The sequence below is a fragment of the Panicum hallii genome, chromosome 3, assembly GCF_002211085.1.
Source record: "Panicum hallii strain FIL2 chromosome 3, PHallii_v3.1, whole genome shotgun sequence".
In the NCBI taxonomy this organism is placed as follows: domain Eukaryota; kingdom Viridiplantae; phylum Streptophyta; class Magnoliopsida; order Poales; family Poaceae; genus Panicum; species Panicum hallii.
In genome coordinates this window covers 59,077,485-59,096,635 of record NC_038044.1, presented here as the reverse complement: position 1 = coordinate 59,096,635, position 19,151 = coordinate 59,077,485, and the positions used below count along the sequence as shown (strand labels likewise).

The following is a 19,151-nucleotide window of genomic DNA, read 5'->3' as shown; positions in this document are numbered from 1 at the left end:
TTCGAGCGAATCATGCAGGAAAGTTACAGATGCCAATCAAACAACCTGGATACCTACCTTCCTGGCAGTTTATGGTTAGGACAGTTTCGATTCTTCCGAGAAAACTCCCATTGTGAGCTCAAAGAACAGCTGAGCTGATCCCACTGAGCTCACCGACTGCTGACTTTTACGGGTTTTTTTCCCCGATGCCGACTTTTGTACAGTTTAGTCTCGCATGGATTCTTCCGAGATAATTCCTGGCCTGGATGATGTAGGGGCTGAGCTCACCGAGCTGAGCTTACGTTGCTATCTAACTCCTCTGTTTCATACAGTTTAGTGTCCTCATTTTTCCCACCCACTGAATTTTTATGAGCAAAACACGGTTTTTATGAGCAAGATTGTTGGAGAAAATAAAACCCTTAGATCGTCTCCAAGTGCAGTTAGTTAGCACTGTCCTGAGGCGTCCCATTGTCAAGCCGTACGGGGTTGGCACCGAGCAACCCAATTTATCAAGGTCAACAGTCCTTTGCAGATTGCTTAAAGGGAGACACACGAACTAATCCAAGATTACGGCACAAACACTGACGTTGTCGAGGATAAACACGAACAAATCCAAGGTCGTCAGGGTCAAGGTCATTACTTCATGGATGTGCACCAGCACCACTCACTGCACAAGGCCGCAAGCACAAGCTTCCTGTCTCTTTCCAACGAGTGATACACATTCTATTTAACTGTACAGCTGGTGATTTCCAAGGAGTTAAGCTACTAATGACACTATAAAAGCAACTTGTTCTGATGAATCCAATACTAAACTCTAGAAAATGACAACGACACCAAGCTTAACTTTTCGGTTCTACATGTAAATGTTAAGTGCCACTATCTGATACTTTTCGGTTATAAATGTAAATACTAACTAAATCTATGCCACGTAGTAATACAGGCATACACTCCAAGCTGAGACTTTCAAATCAAACACGAAGAACAGGCCGACAAATGTTCTCTGAAAACTTGCATTATCTGAAACTCTGTTTCAGAAACTCAACTGTGCTCAGTTCATCCGAGAAGATGGCGGGAAAGCGGATAAATACTTGACAGCTCAACCCAAAGACTAAGTGCCGAAACCCAAAGAACAGAGGAACAGACAAACCGTTGACGCTTCCCAGGTCTTGTCAGAGCACAGAAAATTTCAAACGCTCCACCGGCAGCCGGCCGCCCGGCCCGGCGGTAACAGTGAAAAGCAGGAACTTTCCCAGCTTGTTCCTGCCGCTTTCCCGCCATCTTCGTACCCCCTTCGTCCCCCGGCCTCTATATCAACCCCCTCCCTCGGACTCTCCCCTTGCTTTGTTCATCGTCGTCCCCAATGGCTCCTCCTTCCTCCAGCAGGCGCCTCCCATGGTCCTCCAACGGCGACGGCGACGGCGCCGCCGGCGAGATGTCCCGGCCTCGCAGGCGGTGGCAGTCGGTTGTGCTGTGAGTTTGGTTTTGGCGTTCTTGATTGGTTCTATGCTGTTTGCTTGGTCCTGTGCTGATTAGGAGGCCATGGTTCTTTTGGGTTGCAGGCAGGTGAGGGGAATGAGGAGGAAGACGACGACGGAGGGGTTGTTTGGGTTCAGGCGGATCATGGAGGCGGAGTTCATGGGCATGTTCCTTCCGGTCTTCGGGTCAATGATGCGGAGAGTGGTGAGGACTTGGTCAGACTAAGCTCTTACTTTTCTTCAGATCTGGCTGACTGGTCCTTGGCTCTGATTCCAGATCTCTTGATGTTTCAATCGCTGCTCGCTAGGTTGATTTTGATAGCCTTTTGTTAGTTTTTAAGTAGAAACTGCAAAATTTCTGAGGAGATTTGTTGATAGAACAGCCTTTTGGACTTGGTGCAACCGTTTCAGCTCAAAAGAAAAGTCCAGTTTTTTACTGTTTACCTATGATGCCCTGCTGCTTGGTTTACGCTCAAAAAAAAAGATCATGCGCGTGAATATTATCTGAGGTGTTAATCTTGTTTCTGTTCTAGACACTAGAACTCTTCCCCTGTTTTGACCTCTAACCTCTGCATATTTCAGGTTTCAGAGGAGGTAGAGAAAGCAATGTTCAGACAGTTCAGTGCATCCGCAGCACCTCCAAGGTGAGACATTTAGTTTCCTCTTTTATGAGTAATCCGTTCAAAAAGTCTGAATGATATCTGATGATCAGAGACGCCATACTGCTCCTAATGTAGATACTGAAGCGCATCAATATATTTTCATGTGTTTGTTGATACATATTAAAGTGCATATTTAACTACCACACTCAATTCAACTATACCTTTTCATTTGTAGATTACTAGTAGACTGGAATCAGCGCCCGAGGTACCACCTCGTATTCCTGAATGGTCTAAAACCACTTTACACAATGACAAGATTAGAAGCAGACGATGGAACTGCAATTAAGGTGGCAATAGTTGAAAGACTTGAAAACAACCGGACGAACATCGTTAGGTTCGGTCCTCTTTCTTCTGTTAGGGTTGAGGTTGTGGCCCTCCATGGCAATTTCAATGCTAAAAGTGAGGAATGCTGGAGCCCAGAAGAGTTTAACAAGCATATAGTAACCTGCCGAGAGAAGAGCGTGCAACTTCTCACAGGCAATCTGACACTAAAGCTCAATGGTGGGGAGGCTCTGCTTGAAAATGCAATTTTCACTGATAACTCCAGCTTCACTAGCACCAAGATGTTCAGGCTGGGGTTGAGGCTTGTGAATCCTTCTGGTGAGAGAGTTCTTGAAGGAGTCACTAAGCCTTTTCGCGTGAAGGAACGCAGGGTAGAAGGTATCCCTTTTTGCCAAACATTCAGTTTTTTCAATATTTTCAGAATTTACAATCTTGGTTTAGAGCTCAGAGTTGACACCAATCATGTTCTTCCGACCTTTTTAATTGTAGGATTTGAAAAGCACTACCCTCCGGTGCTGGACGATGAAGTATGGCGTTTGAAAAAGATAGGCAAAACTGGTGCTTACCACCAGGCCTTGTCAGATAATGGAATCGAATCCGTGAAGAAGTTCTTACAGGCTTATATGAAGGATGAGCAGAAGCTTGTAAAGGTAAAGGCTCAACAAATCTCTTCTGGTAACAGATACCACTTGATATTCCTCTAGACATGTATTTTCATGATGGTGGACTAATACAAGATCTTTGGCTTTACCTCTAGATTTTCAACAAGATGCCACAGTCAACATGGAAATCCATCATAGAGCATGCCATGACATGCAAATTTGGCGACAGTCTTTATCTTTATGAAGTTAAGGACAGCGATGCAGGTCTCTACTTTGATGAGATATATCAGCTTGTTGGGGTGAAGTTTGGTGATTGTTACAAGCCCATTCATCAGCTTGACCAAATAGAGAAGGTGCAGTCTCCTCCCTTGCTTTGAAATGGGAGTATTTCTCGTTGATGTTTTAATAATTTGGGTGTTTCTCATAACCAGAATTTGGTGGACTCCCTGAAGCAAGTGGCCTATCAGAATATAGATGGCATTCAGTCTAACTACAAGATGGTGAACAACTATCCTGTACTCCACAGGTTCCCTGCTCAGGGCACTTCCCTGATGAGTCCTCTTCTTCCAAATCAGCAGATACTGAACTATGGTAACATCCTGTTCTGCGAATCATCTGTACCATAACTTGGGATCTTTGGTCATTGATGATTTTATTTGGCAGGTCAACACAGTTCATATTTGGGAGATACTTTTTCAACTAGACAAGGATTTAGGACAAAACATTCAAGAGAGGATTTTAACACGTCCCAAGGATCCAGTAATGTAAGTAGTTCTTTAAGTGTGCACATCAGTAAATGATAAAGAACATATATAGATGTTAGTCTAAGTCTCTAAGATACTATTATTAATTTGCAAGCAGGTTCCAGGTGATATGTCTCGATTTGTTCAAGGTCAAGCTTCTAATGATGTGCAGATGATACATGAACCAATAACAAATAGAGACGTACAATACAGTTCAAGCCAAGGAACCTTATTATCTGCACCAAGGATTACTCAGCTGCAGATACCAAACAATGAAATAACATATTTTGGTAGAGATGCTAGTCCTCCCGCTGTTGTTCCTGATGACATTCTGGTCAGTGAGGCTGCTGCGAGATTTAATCAAGGGAGACAGAGAGAGCCATCTCATTTCTCTGAAGAATCATACAATGTAAGACATCATTTTCAGCATAGAAATTTAGCTGTTTTTTTCCTTCAGAACTAGAAGCTATTAAAAAAAGCAGACATAAATCTAATTTGGAACAATTCACACTCAACACTGCACATGGTTGACTGAGCCAAATCCAATTATTTTATTCCTGCAGTTGCTTCCTATCGATAGTTTGTCATCTACAGATGCGTTCATGCCTTTGATGCAACCTCAGTTCCACCTTCTGAGCAATGGTAAGCACCTTAAAACCTTCTGCTACAGCTAATTTTCTCATCTTGATGCTCAGCTGCTCACATATTTTGGTGGCATCTGCAGGTGAGAATTCCAGCAACCACTGGAACCAACGATACAATGGTGAAACAATAATGCAGTCACAACAAGTTGTTACTGGGTTTCAGACATCACGAACGAACAGCTTTGACTCTAGCTCATGTGAGGATCTCATACAGAACTTCATCTCTCAAATCCCTAACAGTGACAGGGCAGCGACGCCACTTTCTCCACGCAAGTGGTTCAAGATCAAGGTGGCATTCAAGCTAGCATCCGTGGGGAGGCTCTCCAGGACCTCAAGGAGGGGTCCGCACTGCCCTGCGCCAAGGCCAAGGCTTGTACCAACAATATGAGCCTTCTAAGAAGTTTGAACAGAGGTTGTAAAAGAGCTAACTCCGGATCAAAGATCCATCTGAATGTTACACTCTATGATCATGTGAAGTAGCTGTAGTATGTTCAACTGATAGTACAATTGATTGTCAAGGCACTAGGTAGCACACTCTGTAGATAACGGAGCTAGTATTTTACTTTTGTCAGTAAGAGTAGTTGCAGATTTCAAGTTTCTGTTGTCTATGATGAATTCAGGCAATGTAAAAAACACAAGGTTTCTTCATCTCATGCAAAGCACATTTTCTTTAAAAAAGGGTGACTATCATTAAATGGAAGGCTGACTCTATTATGCAGTGCAAATGCTGCAATCAATCTGTAACTGACAATTTAATGTGAGACAGGGCAACATACATGTCACAGCAGAAAACTGTAAACTTGGCACATGTCTATTACAGGCAACTATTCACTTGATGCTGTCATGGCTAATGGACACATAATACAAGAGTAATTTCTAAGTATGGAAGATGTAAACAAGTCTCAAATTTGAATTTCCCCTCATTTACCATCTTTCTGTCATCTTGGGTTTCTTCTTTCCATTTTTAATGTAATGAAATGGTTTACCTATCGAAAATTCGAAACATGAACCAATTTACATCATTGATCCTTCTGGAGGGTTTCAAAAACATACTCCTTTCAGGCGTCTTGCTGTTTTCACCTTGGCCCAGAATCAGTCTTCACATTAATTGATCCCTTTGCAATGTTAATTTTGCTATTTGGAGTTCTTCTTCCACCTATGCTGCTCAAAGTTAGCTGGTTCCTATTCCTGGTTGGTGTTTGAAACTTTTTCTGTTGTAGTGGCGACTTGCTTGCAGGATTTGTACTCCTAAGTAATCCAAATGCAGTGGAACAAGTTAATTATTTGCACAGAATTGTTACATGTGTAAGTACAAAATAGCAACTGAACACACACTCACCTCATTGGTGTAACTTCAGGCTTCTTTATAGATGAGACACCTCTATTAGCAATACCAGAAGCTTTTAGGCCCATGGTTGACATTGCCATTTCTTGGTTGGAACAGCTAGTAGCAGAATCAAAGCCGTATAGGCCCTCTGATCTTAGTGATTCAGCTCTACAATTTTGTTGCACTGGACTGTATCTTTGATAGAAAGAAGTTGGAAGCTGTGCTGTGTCGGGCTCCAGCTGTACAATGGAATTAGAGTTCTCAAAGTGGTCGTCACCAATAGTCATCTTATCAACCCAATCCCCTAATCCCATTTCCTTCTGAAGATCAGTGCATTTCTCAACCGAGTTAGATGAGTTGTTTTCGGTGAGGATGCCGGAGAAATTCAATTTTGACCTCCTTTGCATTGGAGTGAAAATATTCCGGACCTTCTACAAGTAGAAAGATAATATTGATCAAATATACAGTTCGGCATGTCAAAATGATGAAAAGAAACTGGTGGTATCTTTGCCAATATTTGAGACTCTTTTTTGTTCAGATCATCTAACACAGTGTTTTTCAACTTAATAGTGACTTTTTTTAATAGATAGTTCTATGTTAGAACTAAGTTTCCACTGTCAAATTATGGGCATGCAGATATTTGACTTTCTTCAAAATATTTGACATGTTTACTCCATAATGAAAGTTGGAACAAGAACTATTCAATTAAAAAAAAAGTAGTGACTTACAAGAAAAAGAACTAAAATAGACTTAAAAGAATCACCTCTAGGTTCCCAACTTCTTCCATTGGCTGCCTATCTTTAGGAAATATAGGTGTTGCATTGCCTTTTCTAATTCTGTATATGCCTGGGCTTGACTGTGTGCTTAGAATGTTTTCTGGCTCTCCTTCCTTCTTAGCCAATGCAGCCTTGAGGCAAGCAATCTGAAATGACCAAAAATAACATCACTTATAAATCTCAATTTCAGCTCATCAATAGCCTTATTTTATAGAAATAAGCAAGAAGTAAGCAGACACCTGTTCTTTGAGCTCTCTAACCTCACTGCTTTCTTTATTTGCTTTTGCTGCACCAAGCTCAACAGAGGCAACTCGTTCAGCAAACTTTAAGGTGCTTATCGTCTCACCAACAGCATCTGGTTCAGGGCTTATGTGAACAAACATAAGCGTCTTTGCTTGTCCTCCTGAACATTACAACAAAATATTCATGACACATATTCCAGTACTAACATGGTGGTAATTAAGGATCCTGACTTTTGTAAGCTACCTAGTGAATCTTGCAAAAGCTGGGTGAGCTTGCTGTTACGGTAAGGAACATGTGAGTTCTTTTGGGCAAGGGATGCAATCACATCTCCCAGTGCAGAGAGTGACTTGTTTATGTACTGAGCCTCCTTCAGTCTATCTCCGACAACCTCAGACTTATCAACCCTTTCACTGCCTGCTAGATCCACCAGATGCATGCAACCTCTTAAGATTGTCCCGGATGTCAAATCTCTTCCTTGAACATGAACAGTCAAGCAACTGCATGTGGATTCCCCAGTCATAAGTAAATATATGAAGCGAAGAACTTCTATGTGTGAAGAAATTATTATGCAAGCCAAACCTGTGGGAGCGGCTACTTCGGTCGTTTATGGCTGTTGAACCCACTGCACGATTCTTTTGGCCTTGATTCATCAATTCAACAACATCAGCCGTAGATGTGACAGGAACTATGCTCGCATCAGGAACCGCAAGCCCTTTCTGTGAAGTGTTTTTAATTTCTAATGTAGCTTGGTGTTAGGGATGTTCAAAAATGCAAATAAACTAAGATCAAAATAGAAAAACAGAGAAGTTTCCATTAATTTCTCAAGCAGAAACCAAGGGGTGCAAATATTATTGTTCAAGATTTTGTACTGGTTTAAAGAAAAGTAAACAATCCAATAGAAAAGGATATCTTCTATTTCCACTATCGTCAAGGAGATCTCTCACTTGCTCGTTGTATATCTCAATCATCTGTACAGAGATATCATAATTGATTGTCCCCTTTCTCTGTGCTTGAAGACTAAATAAGTCATTTAGTGCTCTATAGTTAACACCTAAGCTTTCCTCCGTTAGAACTTTAGGTCCACTCTGCAGGTATCAATGGTTAACATCCATAAAATGATCAGACTTTTGGGAAAAAGATTACTCCAAGCATACTCTATTTGCTAGCGCAGCTTATACCATTGTATATGTCTTCCCTGATCCTGTTTGGCCGTATGCAAATATGCAGACATTGAAACCATCAAGAACTGAACGTATCAATGGTTGCATATCCGAAAAGACCTCATCTGCATTAGCAAAAAAAAAGCATAAAGTTCAATGGTAAAGTTATGCCAAGTTTTGTTGAGATGAAATGCATTATATGAGCTACTTAGAACCTTGAGTGGCTGCCGGGCCAAAGACCTTGTTGAAAGTGAAAGATTTGGTTCCATCTTTTGCATATTTTGTAGGAGCGCTTATTGTGATGGTTCTTTCTTCCATTCCAGCAACACTGCTTGAGGAACTTATTTGCCCAGGTAGGAAAGGCCTCACGCGACAATAAACTCTAATATTTCCTGGAGACAAAATAAACCAATATTTATATGTAATGTAGACTTTGATCTTGTACATCTTGCTCCTTCAATGCACAAAATTGTACCTTTAAGATCCTGTATCTGGTTGTATAATTTGCGGTTTTCCTCAAGAACTTTGTGGTATCGAGAAGCAGAATTGGATATAGTGTACAAATGCTTCCCTGTTACAACATGGACATGGAGACCCTATTGGAAAATGGTTCTATTTTTTGAGCGGATAATTTAGCTAAATGCAAAAAAGATCAATTATAAGTTACCAAGATTACTGAACTCCTCAGAGTACTGCAATTTCAATTGTTCCATACTGGACTTGATAGAAGAAACAGTACCTCTCAACTCCTGAATGAAGCATAAATTGTCAAAGAAGGTTGATGGGCATGCCGGTTAGTCAAGATCAAATTAAGACTGCAGAACAAAAGAAATACCCTGATCTGTTTGTGCTGTAGATCAAAATTTATTTCTTCCTCTGGTTGGAACTGTTGAGCTGTTTTACTACCATTTACTACAAAACCGATCTCCTCCTTTGCATGCAAGATATTTTGCTTCTCTTCATCCATCTTCATTTATTCATCAAGCAGGACAAATATTAGTATATGATGCCTTAGCCAAGATCAAATTAAGACATGAAGGTACTGGAAGGTCTCAGAATATCTCCCTAGACAATTGTAGTCTGTACATATAAGTAAATACGGCAGACTACTTGGGCCATGGGCCTTATGGGCCAAAATATAGAAAGCAAGAACAAAGTACAAGTATACTATATACTATACTGTGTATATAATATATTTACATATCAAAGAACAATATACCTTCACTTGACCACTGGTGGAAGTATAGTCTGATTCCAATAGCATGTCAGGTCCATAAAGTGGCACAGTTCCTTTCAGGTTGCCTGTGCATTCCAACTGCTATTTTTAATCCCCAAATTAGTATGTTAGCAGTCATTATTCTTAGTAGCTTGTCCTATTTTTTGCAACCCAAGAAATTTGAACAAATATAGATTTTCTGAATCGTAATAAAAGGGCATATTCATGTCAGTAGTCAAACAAGACATACCAAGTTCTGGTTTGCAAAGCGATGCTCATATTCCTGAATAACTTTGCCTAGCAATGACTCAACAATCTGCAAATTAGCAATACCTTAAATTTCACTCTTTATGTCCATCAACCATACTGAAGAAGCAATCAGCTATCTATTCAAGCAAAGTAGGCTCACCAATGGAATTTCTTCTGGTTTCTTATCTAAGAGAACTGCGCGGACAAGCGTGCTAAGCGAGTTTGAAGTAGACTATAAAAAATAGATAAGAGTCATCGCTGAGTGTGAAACAAGAAACTGTACTACATTACAATATACTTACCAACTCATTGGATTCTGGAAAACAATCGGTAGATGCATTTTGCTCCCCTGAAAAACCATTCTGGATTGCTTCTGCTGAGTGGTTTCTCGTATTCTTATTCATGAAGGCATCAGAATTCTTCAGTATGAAATAATTTCCGGGAATCAAAGGCTTCAAAATGCCACCATATTTACATGAAGCTTGTCTCCCTGTTTTCTTGCTTTCATTGAATGACTTCAGAGCAAGAATACAGTCCACAACCCGTACACTTTTTCCACCCTACATTCGAATTGCCAGATAACAAATGTTAAGTTTTCTCCAGGAGAAAGTAAAGCAGATATCAAACTTTGCACAGGAATCATTTGTTTTGAGTGCATTGTAAATCTTGAGTTAAATGAAAAGAATTATGAAATGCAGCTATCTTAAATCAGCAGGACATAAAATACCTTCTCCAAATCAGAAACCTCAAATGTTGGGAGGCCAAAATTTTGTACAGCAACAACAAAATTTCGCAGATTTTCGAAGTACTGATATGCACACAAAGCTGGGCCATCCGCAGGGGCAGTTGATTCTGACAGCACTCCGACAACCTAGAATCATTATTACATTGAGAAAAGAATTGGCATCAAATATTTACCATGTGCGACAGCTAGCAAAACAAACTGGAAAACTGAAGGTCAGAAGTGTAACCTTAGGTATGGCGCCTGGCTGGACCTTATTCAGTGCGTTGCAGAGGACAATGCCATTTCTTAGTCCAAGCTGGAATTCCTCCTCTGAGGGCTCCTCTGGCAGGTCCTTTGCGCACACTACCCCAACCGTTTTTCGCAACCAACTGGCTGCATCATGCCTTCTTATTGCTGCATTAAACGACAAGGGTAATAAATTCACCTATCCCTGACATATAGTAATAATCACACACGGCGATGCCCTTGAAACTGAAACAATTTGAGCGCAATAATAAAGCCAAACTTAATAGCCTTCCTGGAGTAGAGATCCAACTTAAAGGAACAGTCAATTCCATTCCATTTTAGGCCGATTTGGTATGCTCAGTGTTAAGTCACCCCAATTCATGCTAGCTTGGTGTCTATATGAACCGTGTGTCACCAATAGTAATGGCAGTATTTGACCGAAACGGAGACAAATAACCGCAGCAGTATAATTCGGACAGCAGCACAATTTGCGCAGCACTACACTGCCCATAAATCTGCAGGAACAGGGCAGCTAGTACCTATTGATTCAAACCAATAATAGCAGAGAGAAAACAGAACACAAAACTTTTCTCCAGTAAGATGCACAGATCATGGATCAAACACATGAACTCTGCGCGACCGTGAGCTCAACTGAAGCTCAAAATGAATCAAGAAAAGGAAGTACAAGATAAGTACCAAGAAACACCAGTACATGCCACTAGGATCATTACCGAATACATTGTACCAAGCAACTTGAAACAGGCCCACGCGGATCCCAATTTGATCCCTCACTCAGACACCCCCTTTCCTGAATCAAACTTCAGTATCAACCCAAACCTCCGTAACACCAAGGCCAGACTCTCCATGCCCAATCGCTCCGTTTTTCATGCGAAACACTCATCTAAAAGAATCCAAGAACACCGAACTCACCGGCCTCCTCCGCCCTGCGCGCGGCCACGTCGTCGTCCCCCACGCTCCCTACACCCCGCCGCAGCACCTCCTCCACAACCGACGCCACCGCCGCCATTCCGGATGCCGCGTCGTGGAACACCCCCGAACCAGCACCACCGATTCAGACCGTCGCCCTGAGAAAGAGAGAGAGAGAGAGAGGAAGGAGGCACGGGGAGATCCGGTCGGGGGAGAGGAGAGAGAGTGGAGTGGACTGGGCTGGTCTGCTGGGGATGGGGTGCGGCAGCGAGGTGGGGTGGTGGGTTTTCTTCTCGGGATCGGGCGGCGCTGGTTTCGAATGGCGATGGCGCTCGATCGCGTGGGGGCAGAGAGCGGTTGGGTGCGATGTGGACGTTGGGGAGGGGACGGAGTTGTAATAGGGACCTCTCTCGAGGGGGGATCTGCAGAATGCTGTGTCTTTGCCGTTTCCTTTAATCATGTCTTGGGTTGCATATTTCTTGGATCTGAAGAATGATTCGGAGAGAATTCTTCCACAATGGTACTCCATTCATGAAACTGTAGGCATTGCTAATGCTCTTGATCACGCCACATTATTTAGCATGCGCTACTACGTAAAGTATTGTGCATTTTTGGTGTCTTCTTTCTTCATCTTTCTTACTTGTCTAATTGTGGCACACCCATGCAGGTCACCGTGCCACACACCTATATCCCGCCATTTCTAATCTCTACGACGTTCTTCACACCTGGCTTATAACTTTTCACAAGTCACAACAACGTTTCCATTTTTTTTGCGCGAAACAACAACATTTCCATTTGTCGCCTTGCGATACTGTCTTCCTCCTAGTTTCTCTTTTAGTTGGCTATCTTTTGGAAACCGCCGCCGATCCAAATCCTAGAGCCCTTATCCGCCACCCTCCACGTGCAATGGCGTTGCAGCAAATATGATCTCAGACTGCACACGTGCAGAGTTAATATTGCGCTTTTAGTTGCGCAGATTTGAGTCGTTGTACAAATATACAGGTATAGTTTGAGATAATTAGTAGGTTAATAATTGCAATTGGATTCTTAATATATTATGATTATTATTATTATTGGATCCTGGAGCTTCTTTCTTGCTAGAGCATGGAACTTCTGTGAGATATATCTTATAGATAGGTGAAGAGATCTGGTGTTTGTTCGTTTTTCTAACAATTAATGCATGTGCAATAATGAGGGTTTATGGCATTTCGGTTTTTACAGTGAGGTCTTACTACGCCTTGATTTTTGCCTACTTTGTTTAAACACGGTGGGCCACCATGCTGAGACTTTTGATGAAAAAATGGACATTTTCCATAAAAGGTTAAGCAATTGAACTATTTGAAAATTAACAAAGGTGTCAATTTTCTGTTAACTACAATAGCACCATACCCTTATTATCACAATAAAATTTTCTATCTATACAGCATATAAAGTTAGGTGCGACCTGATTAGGCTGGCGAAGGTGAGGAAGGCACTACATCAACATCTAAATGGTGGCTAACAGCACATAGAAACTATGAACTATGATATTTAACCTTCTTTTTTAAGGTACACTTTCGTCATCATCATGCACATCTATCTAAATGACTATGATTGTTTAGTATGCTTCATGTGGTTCACATTTGTCGCACTTTATTATTTGAGTTTATGAATAAATATTCAAGGACCTTCTTATCACCAATATATTGTTGTTTTTTAAAAAAATCAAGAAAAATTGCAAGGTACGATTTTTTTGCTTAATGGTTGAAGGCACAAAGGCAGAAATTTGAAGAAGTACAATGATGTACTTGGTCCGACCTTTTAAAATTGTACCTTTTTGGGAACACCAGAGTGGAGTTGCTCGAGCGTTTTTTTTAAAAAAATTAAATACGTTTTCACGGATGTATTTGGGGGCTTTTGAAGAGAAATATGTCTTATCGGGTCCTAGCGGGTTAAGAACCGGACCCGTTTAAAGAGAGCTGAGAGCGGAGGCGTTCAAGCGCGTCACGAGTTCAGGACCATCTCCCAACGGTCGGGACGGTTTAAAGTTGACTTTGGCTCAAACTTTTGAGATAAGCCCCTGATGATGGAGATAATTACCAAACGATTACAAATTTGTGCACTTTTGCAGATTTCTGTTCTGTCTCCGACAGCAAAAGTGGGAGAACATAGGTAGCATAAAAGCAATAAAAAAAAAAGAGGGACAAGGATGGCATCTTTTCCTTGCGATGAAACCGACAAGTCAATGGAATCGGCAGGTTCAACTCATTTTGTCCTTTCTACCAAAAAAGAAGTCATTTTGTCCTCCATTCTGTGACACAAATATTCAGGATCAAATAGTGAGAGGTACGTAGTAATTACCATTTTGATCTTGCGGTAGGAACTAGATAACAAGTTTTGTGCTTTGGTAGCCCGATGTGCTCACAACTTGTTCGGAATGTATTGAGTTCTAGACACTGACCCCCTTGGATAGCTACAAAAATATGTATAGTACTGAATATACTGTAGAGCAAGACATACGGATTACGTAAGTACCACCCTTTCGTGCATTGCTACGGAAAAGCTTATAAATATATTAATTTATATATAAATATATATATATATTATATGCTATATGTATTATATAAAAACATAGTACATGTGGACCAAGTACTTCAGTCTTTTTTTATTTTACTCACCAAGCGATAATTCTAAATGATTTTGGATCCTTAACTCAATATATCGTCATCCGGATTTCGATTAGAACTCCGATTACGGACCAAGAAACTATTGCTTGCTTTAGTAATAAAAGTAGGAAAATATACCTGTACGTTGCTACGAACAAAGTTGGTATAAGTATGAGATATATATAGTTGTCCGTACGTTAATTTGTATGGATCTACGTGATCAAGTCGTGGACGAAGGGATGATCCGACTCGCATACGGGATAGACTAAAGTTCACCTGACAATGATACAAGGCGGACCAACCAAAAATTTAGGTGGAAAATTTAGGTGCTTTAGAAATATATAAGTAATAATAAAGTAGAGATAGAGATAGGTCCATCGTCACACCATTTCGTCAGTTCAGTTGTGATGTCAAAATATTGCTCCCCAGAAATATAATTTGTGTGGTATTAGTTCACCCCACAATAGTTCTATTTGATCGTTGGAGCTGTTCCACCAAGCTAATCAAAACAAATAAATCTTTTCAGCTCTGTACATTTTTATAAACTAAGTATATTGCATAAGTAATAAATCAAGGGAGGGAACACGAAACAAAACGAGGAAACTAATCAAACGATAAAGAAAACATTGGACTGGAATATGCTAACTGGACCAAAGCGAGCAGGTTATACGGCTCGGAAGAAGCATCTGGGCTATCGTTCGCGAACTTTTTTAAAAAAAGGTTTAAAAAAATAAAATTCGGAAAAGAGGTGCCGGTTGGGAATATTTTGAAAAATGGGTACCTCCCGCCCGCTGATCGGGTGGGAGGCGTGGGGCCGGGACCTCCCGCCCATCTAGCGGGCGGGAGGTTCGAAAACTATTTACAGGCCCCTCCCGAGGGCCTCTTCACGAATAAGAAAAGTTTCTTATTCGCGAAGAGGCCCCTGAGGCAGGCATCCCGCCTGGCCAGTGGGCGGAAGGCTTCCCGCCCGGCCAGTGGGCGGGAGGTGCCCCTTTTTGTTATTTTTTATTGAAATTTATGTTTTACAAACTATTTAAAATTCAAACTTTTTTCAAATACAAGATTTATTCGCCATACTCTTTTGTATACATTAAAAAATTTAGTTCAATTTTACGAAGAAGATTACTGTATTTAAAACTCGTATGAAGATCGCTAAGGGATAACGTTTTGCAATGCGGCAAATATTACAAATGGTCTACTAAAATTACAAATACACATCCAGGTCTGGTACAAACTCAACGCGGCAAATATTACACATGAGCAAACAACGTTCAAATAAAATTACAACTAAATGATGCCTGATGACGTAGTAGCACTCGATCGGTGACGTCTCCCACTCCTTGATGCAACCGGAGGTCTTCCATCTGTAGCATCACCTGTAGGGCCAGCTTCAGCAGAACTGGGGCCAGCATCGTTGTTTGGACAACGTTTATACGTGTGTCCACTCTGATTACATGCACTGCAGCACTGTATCCTCAGACGGAGCTCTGACTCATCCATATCATTACGAATACGCCGTGTCTGACGGCGCCCTCTCTTAACCCGAGCTGATTTTGGGTCTGGAATATATATCACAGAATTCACTGTCTCAGTGAACGATCCAACCATACGGAATCCGTAGATCTCATACTGCCAGGTGCTGGCAATTGTCTCCTTTCTAAAGTAATGGGAAATATATATATCGACAGGATGTCGAATATCCGCACAAGCAGCCATTACATGAGAATAAGGTATGTGCAGCAACTTTGGCCTCATGCATGAGCAACAACAAGTTCCATCAAATTTGAGAATGCACTCCTTTATAGGAGTTTGACGTCTCATGCCACGTCGTGCTCTGTCTTTAGGAGCTACCTCAAAGTTGAGCTCCTGTGTACCACATTGCCGTACGTGGTGTAGCTGGGCGCTAGCTGCCTTCTTAGTCATATATTCTGTCATCATTTTCCCAAAATATCTGTCAGGATCTTGCATGAATGCCTGATTTTTAGTGAACCGATCTCTAAAATAATCGGTACACCCGCGGACGATGAATTCCAAGTGGAAGCCCACGAACACCTCGCAGCACCCAATTGTAAACCTCGGCGAAGTTCGTGGTCATTATGCCGTACCTTGCACCATCGGTATTGTAAAGTAACGCCCACTTATCTTTCGGTTCATTCTCAATCCATTCAGAAAAGGTATTCACCGCTGACCTAGACCTTCTGTGAGTACGTGCAGTATCTGTTGGCAAAGGACACAAAGCCTCTGCTTCATCCTGTGAAGTTCTGGTTTTTGCTGCGTCCTCGCTTCTTTTCTTCCCGGTCTGTTCATCAAGTTTCTGCCACTGCTTGTTAAATTTTTACTAATTTGTTTCCTTGCATAGCCTCTTAAACATATCCATTAGGTGCTTATTCTTGAATTGCCTGAAAAAGTTTGCACCGATGTGTCTCATGCACCACCTACTGCGACCATCACGCCAATTGGGCGGCTCTCCGGTGTCCACACACCCCTCCTGCAAATCTAGTATTGCCCTCAGTATGCCGGCGTGACGATCATGAATCAGGCAGACATCTTCCCTATCCCGAACGACTGCAAGCTTAACCCGTTCCAGGAACCAGTACCAACTGTCTGTGTTCTCACTCTCAACAAAAGTAAAAGCAACAGGAAGCAATTGATTGTTTCCATCCACTCCAATAGCTGTCAGCATTTGCAATCTATACTTTCCTATAAGAAAGGTCCCATCGATGCATAAGAGAGGTCGGCAGTGTTGGAATGCGTTAATGCATGGACCCAAGCTGAAAAAGCTCCGCTGCAATATGTAGGGCGGACCTTCTACTCTGTCTAGCCTTTTCAGGTCATAATAACTTCCAGAATTTCTCTGACATAGGACGGCCAGCAATCAAGGAATATTATCATATGCAGCCTCGAATGTACCAAACCTCATCTCCATCACCTTCTGTTTTGCACTCCACGCCTTACTGTACGAGATTGTATACTTGTACTTTTTCTGAATATACCTGATAATAGATTTTGGTTCAAATGACATGTTCTCTACTATCATCCCGTACATCTCATTTGCGATGTAAGGTTGCGATGGGTCTTCTGCACCCTCGGCAAATGACAAGTGTGCTGAGTGACAATTGAGCATTCCCAATGATCTTTCCATTTACCCTTATAGGCATGCACCCACCACGGACAGCCCTCCTTCACAAATACCACATCGTACTTACGAGATTTGCACTCGACTATTTTAAACTCTCGCATAAGAGAGAGACCAACACTTAACAGCTTCCTTCACCTCTTCAATTGAGTGGTACCTCGCACCCTGGACAATTTCATTCTCCCTGCAATCCGAAGGCACGCTAGATCCGTCATGTACGACAAGATGACTGAAGTCGCTGCTTATCCATTCTTCAGGCACATCATCGTCATCATCAGATGAATCGGCATTCATTGCTTCATCCAATTCACGTTATTCGTCTTGCAGCTGTTCAACAATAAAGGGTATATTCTCGCCTTCATCAGCCACGCATTGAGGTGCTGCGGTGCCACCTGCCTCAATGTTTGCCTCCTCAAATTCTTCATTAATATTTTCATCCCCCGGAGCAGCTTCAATGTTTATCAAAGGGTTCTGATGCACACTGACAAGGAAGGCTATTGCCAATGACTTGCATTTTGCAGATAAGTTAACCAGTCCTCGTTGCTTGCAAGTGGCATCAGCTCCCAGATCAAAGCGTGAGTGGTACGATTTATAACGCACTGAGCACTCACAGTGTGTGTCTCCTGATTAATCCTTAATCCCCTCATTAACCAGTTGCATAGGGATTCAAATGTCCTCTCGTGCGGTTTGGTAATTCCTCTGACCGCACAGTTGAATTTACTTAAATCTACCCCATTCGGCCCATAAATCACATTTCCTTCTCCGTAATATATACTGAAAATACACTTCTCGGAAGACATATCTATCAATCATTAATAAACTAGTTATACTACATATTAATACACAACGACCCTAAGTTTCAGCGATTCCCAGATTATATTTTCCAGATTCTAAACTATTCAGAATATAAATTATACTAAAAATAATTAAAAATACTAAAAACTATTCAAAACATAACTACTCTAAGAAATATTTCCTAGATTATAGTTATTTTCAAGTAATTATACGGTTAGAATGAGAATATACCTCCAAATCGACGTGTGAACAGGGCTTCGCCGCTTCCTCTTCTCTCTTCCTCTCATCTCTTTCTTTTTTTTCTGGTTTTTGCTGAATAAAATGAAAATTTAGGGGCAGCTGGGGGCTTATATAGCCGGGGGGACCTCCCGCCCGACCAACGGGCGGGATGCCCCTCGGCACCACCTCCCGCCCGTTGGATGGGCGGGATGCCCCCGTAGGGATCTCTTCACGAATAAGATAACTTTCTTATTTGCGAACAGGCCCTCGGGGAACCTCCCGCCCGCTGGATGGGCGGAGGTCCCCGGCCCCACGTCTCCCGCCCGATCAACGGGCGGGAGGTACCCATTTTTCGAATTTTTCCCAACCGACCCCCCTTTTTCGGATTTTATTTTTTATCCTTTTTTTAAAAAAATTCACCGTTCGCGCAGGCCAGACTGGGCCAAGGATTGAGTTTTCTTCTTTTGTCAATTCGGTACTTGTTATGGGCTTGTTTGGCTAGTCTTGTAGGCTTTTGGACGGGCCAGCTTCGTTTGAGCGACACAGGTACGCAATTCTTTACTGGACGTAGCCCATAAGATGAAGAATATTTGCAAACTATTACCAATACAGTAATCTCAAAAGAAAAACTATTACCAATACAGACAGGCTTACGTCTATGAGCCTATGACGATCATCATTTTTCCTTTAGTCACGGTCACGGTGGAATTGAGGAAGCGATCCAAGATTAGTTGCAGGGGCGATGAATCAGCAATGATCCAGCTAAGGTGCTTGGAGGTCGGAGGATCGATCCATCGACCTCACTTTTCGGATTATGTCAAATGCAGCAGCCGTTTCATGGTGGTTTCATGTTCATTACTAGGGATGGATATCGAGCCAGCTCGACTCACCTCGCTTCAGCTTTGGTTGCCCATGTGCTCACAACTTGCTCGAAATATATGGAGTTCTAGAGACCGATCCTTGAATAGCTAAAAAAACAACTGAATATAATGTAAAGCAAAACATATTATGTACCCCTCTTTAAATTATAAATTATAGCATATTTTAACTTTTCTAAATATATAAATTTTATTATGTATCTAGATACAATATATCTATATG

The 19,151-nt window shown here is 41.7% G+C and overlaps 2 protein-coding genes across 5 annotated transcripts; one reads left to right on the top strand and one right to left on the bottom strand.

Moving 5' to 3' along the window:
* Positions 1-1,288: 1,288 nt before the first annotated feature.
* LOC112885840 (calmodulin-binding protein 60 E-like) lies at positions 1,289-5,065 on the top strand. The gene is made up of 11 exons (XM_025951514.1): positions 1,289-1,449; positions 1,539-1,659; positions 2,037-2,098; positions 2,292-2,776; positions 2,888-3,048; positions 3,156-3,353; positions 3,432-3,591; positions 3,664-3,764; positions 3,862-4,152; positions 4,307-4,385; positions 4,468-5,065. The coding sequence occupies exons 1-11, from the start codon at positions 1,340-1,342 to the stop codon at positions 4,773-4,775; spliced, it is 2,076 nt and encodes a 691-aa protein (XP_025807299.1). The 5' UTR covers positions 1,289-1,339; the 3' UTR covers positions 4,776-5,065.
* Positions 5,066-5,080: 15 nt separating this feature from the next.
* On the bottom strand, positions 5,081-11,417 carry LOC112885839 (kinesin-like protein KIN-14Q). Of its 4 annotated transcripts, none has more exons than XM_025951510.1 (19): positions 11,259-11,417; positions 10,330-10,496; positions 10,086-10,229; positions 9,661-9,918; positions 9,519-9,590; positions 9,360-9,425; positions 9,113-9,211; positions 8,729-8,860; positions 8,561-8,642; positions 8,369-8,464; positions 8,109-8,285; positions 7,912-8,018; positions 7,643-7,818; positions 7,313-7,474; positions 6,977-7,230; positions 6,730-6,893; positions 6,478-6,636; positions 5,727-6,145; positions 5,081-5,635 (listed from the first exon to the last, which is right to left on the bottom strand). In XM_025951510.1, the coding sequence occupies exons 1-19, from the start codon at positions 11,353-11,355 to the stop codon at positions 5,464-5,466; spliced, it is 3,003 nt and encodes a 1,000-aa protein (XP_025807295.1). In that variant the 5' UTR covers positions 11,356-11,417; the 3' UTR covers positions 5,081-5,463. The 4 variants fall into 4 exon arrangements, with proteins under 4 accessions (XP_025807295.1, XP_025807297.1, XP_025807296.1 ...); XM_025951512.1 differs by having other exon boundaries at positions 5,727-6,142; XM_025951511.1 differs by having other exon boundaries at positions 9,113-9,208.
* Between the last annotated feature and the right edge of the window lie 7,734 nt (positions 11,418-19,151).

What these genes read in the sequence shown, in the direction of transcription:
- LOC112885840 (XM_025951514.1), top strand. Translation starts at nt 1,340, where the DNA reads ATGGCTCCTCCTTCCTCCAGCAGGCGCCTCCCATGGTCCTCCAACGGC. An exon ending in GGTCAATGATGCGGAGAGTG is followed by an intron (nt 1,660 to 2,036) that starts GTGAGGACTTGG and finishes TGCATATTTCAG; the next exon opens with GTTTCAGAGGAGGTAGAGAA. An exon ending in TCAGCAGATACTGAACTATG is followed by an intron (nt 3,592 to 3,663) that starts GTAACATCCTGT and finishes TTTATTTGGCAG; the next exon opens with GTCAACACAGTTCATATTTG.
- LOC112885839 (XM_025951510.1), bottom strand. Translation starts at nt 11,355, where the DNA reads ATGGCGGCGGTGGCGTCGGTTGTGGAGGAGGTGCTGCGGCGGGGTGTA. An exon ending in CCACCAGTGGTCAAGTGAAG is followed by an intron (nt 8,861 to 9,112) that starts GTATATTGTTCT and finishes GAATAAATGAAG; the next exon opens with ATGGATGAAGAGAAGCAAAA. An exon ending in TGGCCCGGCAGCCACTCAAG is followed by an intron (nt 8,019 to 8,108) that starts GTTCTAAGTAGC and finishes TTGCTAATGCAG; the next exon opens with ATGAGGTCTTTTCGGATATG.